Below are 1,481 nucleotides of genomic sequence, written 5' to 3'. Positions count from 1 at the left end.
GGGGGGGGGTCCGAAATCTAAAACCTGCAGTTCTTTTCTTTTCTTTTTTATCGATAAGTGCCAACATTTTGCCAACTCGTTAGCGGCTAAGCCGCCTACACTAACATGAGTTGCCAGCAGAGTTCACCTTATCCCGGCAGGTAACCCTTTACGCTACGCATTATTATGTATGCAAATCAAGGCGTTGGCTTATCGTGGCCAACCGTAAACGAGGGGCGTGGTTATGCGGTCGCCTTATTTGGAATCAGCAGTAGCTGACTCTCAGAAACTAGGCTAGGTCTGGGACAGCCGATCGATACCTCTTCGCCATGTATGGAAGAGGGGGAAAGAGGGCTATCTATCCCCTTCCGAGCTCTTCTCCTCCTCCTCCTCGTTCTCACTGCCGCCGCAGGTTTATTGTTTTCCCAGCGTTTCTTCCCTTTTCTAAAGTTCCATGCTTTTTTTTACCTGCACGGTTTGCATGAAGGTCACTCATCCGTAAGTTCCAGAGTCGTGGCACAATATTTCCACCCACCTCGCCAGACGTCACAGGGGCTATTAATATAAATAAAACGCTCTCATCGTAAGAGACATCACTTAAAACCACCCGGCATCTGAGACGTCTGTCATTCCAACTCGCGCCCCTCCTTGTGTTGAGCTCGACGTCTACCTAACGCGACAGGGCCTTTTTCGTGTCTCATTCTCGGAGCTCACTCTAAAACTCTTGCTCTTCAGCGTTCTAAGAAAAACCACTTTTATCTTCTCCACGTAGTTCTGTTTAGGCGTTCTCCGAAATCTCATCATGTGTGACGACGATATCGCCGCTCTTGTCATCGACAATGGCTCCGGCATGTGCAAGGCAGGTTTTGCCGGGGACGACGCTCCCAGGGCCGTGTTCCCCTCCATCGTGGGCAGGCCACGTCATCAGGTAAGGAGGCTGAGATCGTGTATAGTACCGCCACAGAGACCACACCCTACCTGTTGGGACACCGTTCTGAGTCGCTTAGTATCCCAAATTGGCCTCCGACAATAATAATTATACCCTTGGCAAGCTGTGCAAATGTTCTTTTAGTAAAGAGGAAAAAAACCCAACTTTCATTCTTTTAATAATTTACTTACTATCTATATCTTCTCTTGCCTTATTCAACATTCAGAATTTGAATTTGAACAAGCTATTTCTTAGACGCACCAACCGATACAACAGACTAAGAGATTGATTTTTATATTTTTTTTAAAACATAAATTTAGGGCTCAGTGCATCTGAACAGTTGACCAACGATACGGTTTTTTTTTCCTCTCCAAAAATCAGTAACCTCTCACTCTGTCAGCAGTAGCTTGAGTTTCATGGATCTCTTTCGAGGAGGGGGGGGGTGTTTTTGTTTGGGGCGCGACCTTAGAGTGATTTCTGTCCGATATCATAGCGTTCTGCTTTTGTTTGCGATATAATTTGTCCTTCCAGAAATGATGAGAAAGTTGTACATGTATTCGTAAATCCATTCCAC

General features: G+C 46.0%; 1 protein-coding gene across 1 annotated transcript in view; it reads left to right on the top strand.

Annotated features, from left to right (window-relative positions):
- Positions 1–596: 596 nt before the first annotated feature.
- The window catches only part of LOC106013368 (actin, cytoplasmic), an 11,969-nt gene continuing 11,084 nt past the window's right edge, over positions 597–1,481 (top strand). Inside the window, exon 1 of the mRNA XM_013088898.1 lies at positions 597–907. Coding sequence (XP_012944352.1) covers positions 782–907 — 126 coding nt within the window. The 5' untranslated portion in view covers positions 597–781. The remainder of the gene's footprint in view (positions 908–1,481) is intronic.

This window comes from Aplysia californica, unplaced genomic scaffold, assembly GCF_000002075.1.
Source record: "Aplysia californica isolate F4 #8 unplaced genomic scaffold, AplCal3.0 scaffold00828, whole genome shotgun sequence".
In the NCBI taxonomy this organism is placed as follows: domain Eukaryota; kingdom Metazoa; phylum Mollusca; class Gastropoda; order Aplysiida; family Aplysiidae; genus Aplysia; species Aplysia californica.
The sequence above is the reverse complement of the archived record's forward strand: the minus strand, read 5'-3'. Positions and strand labels throughout refer to the sequence as shown.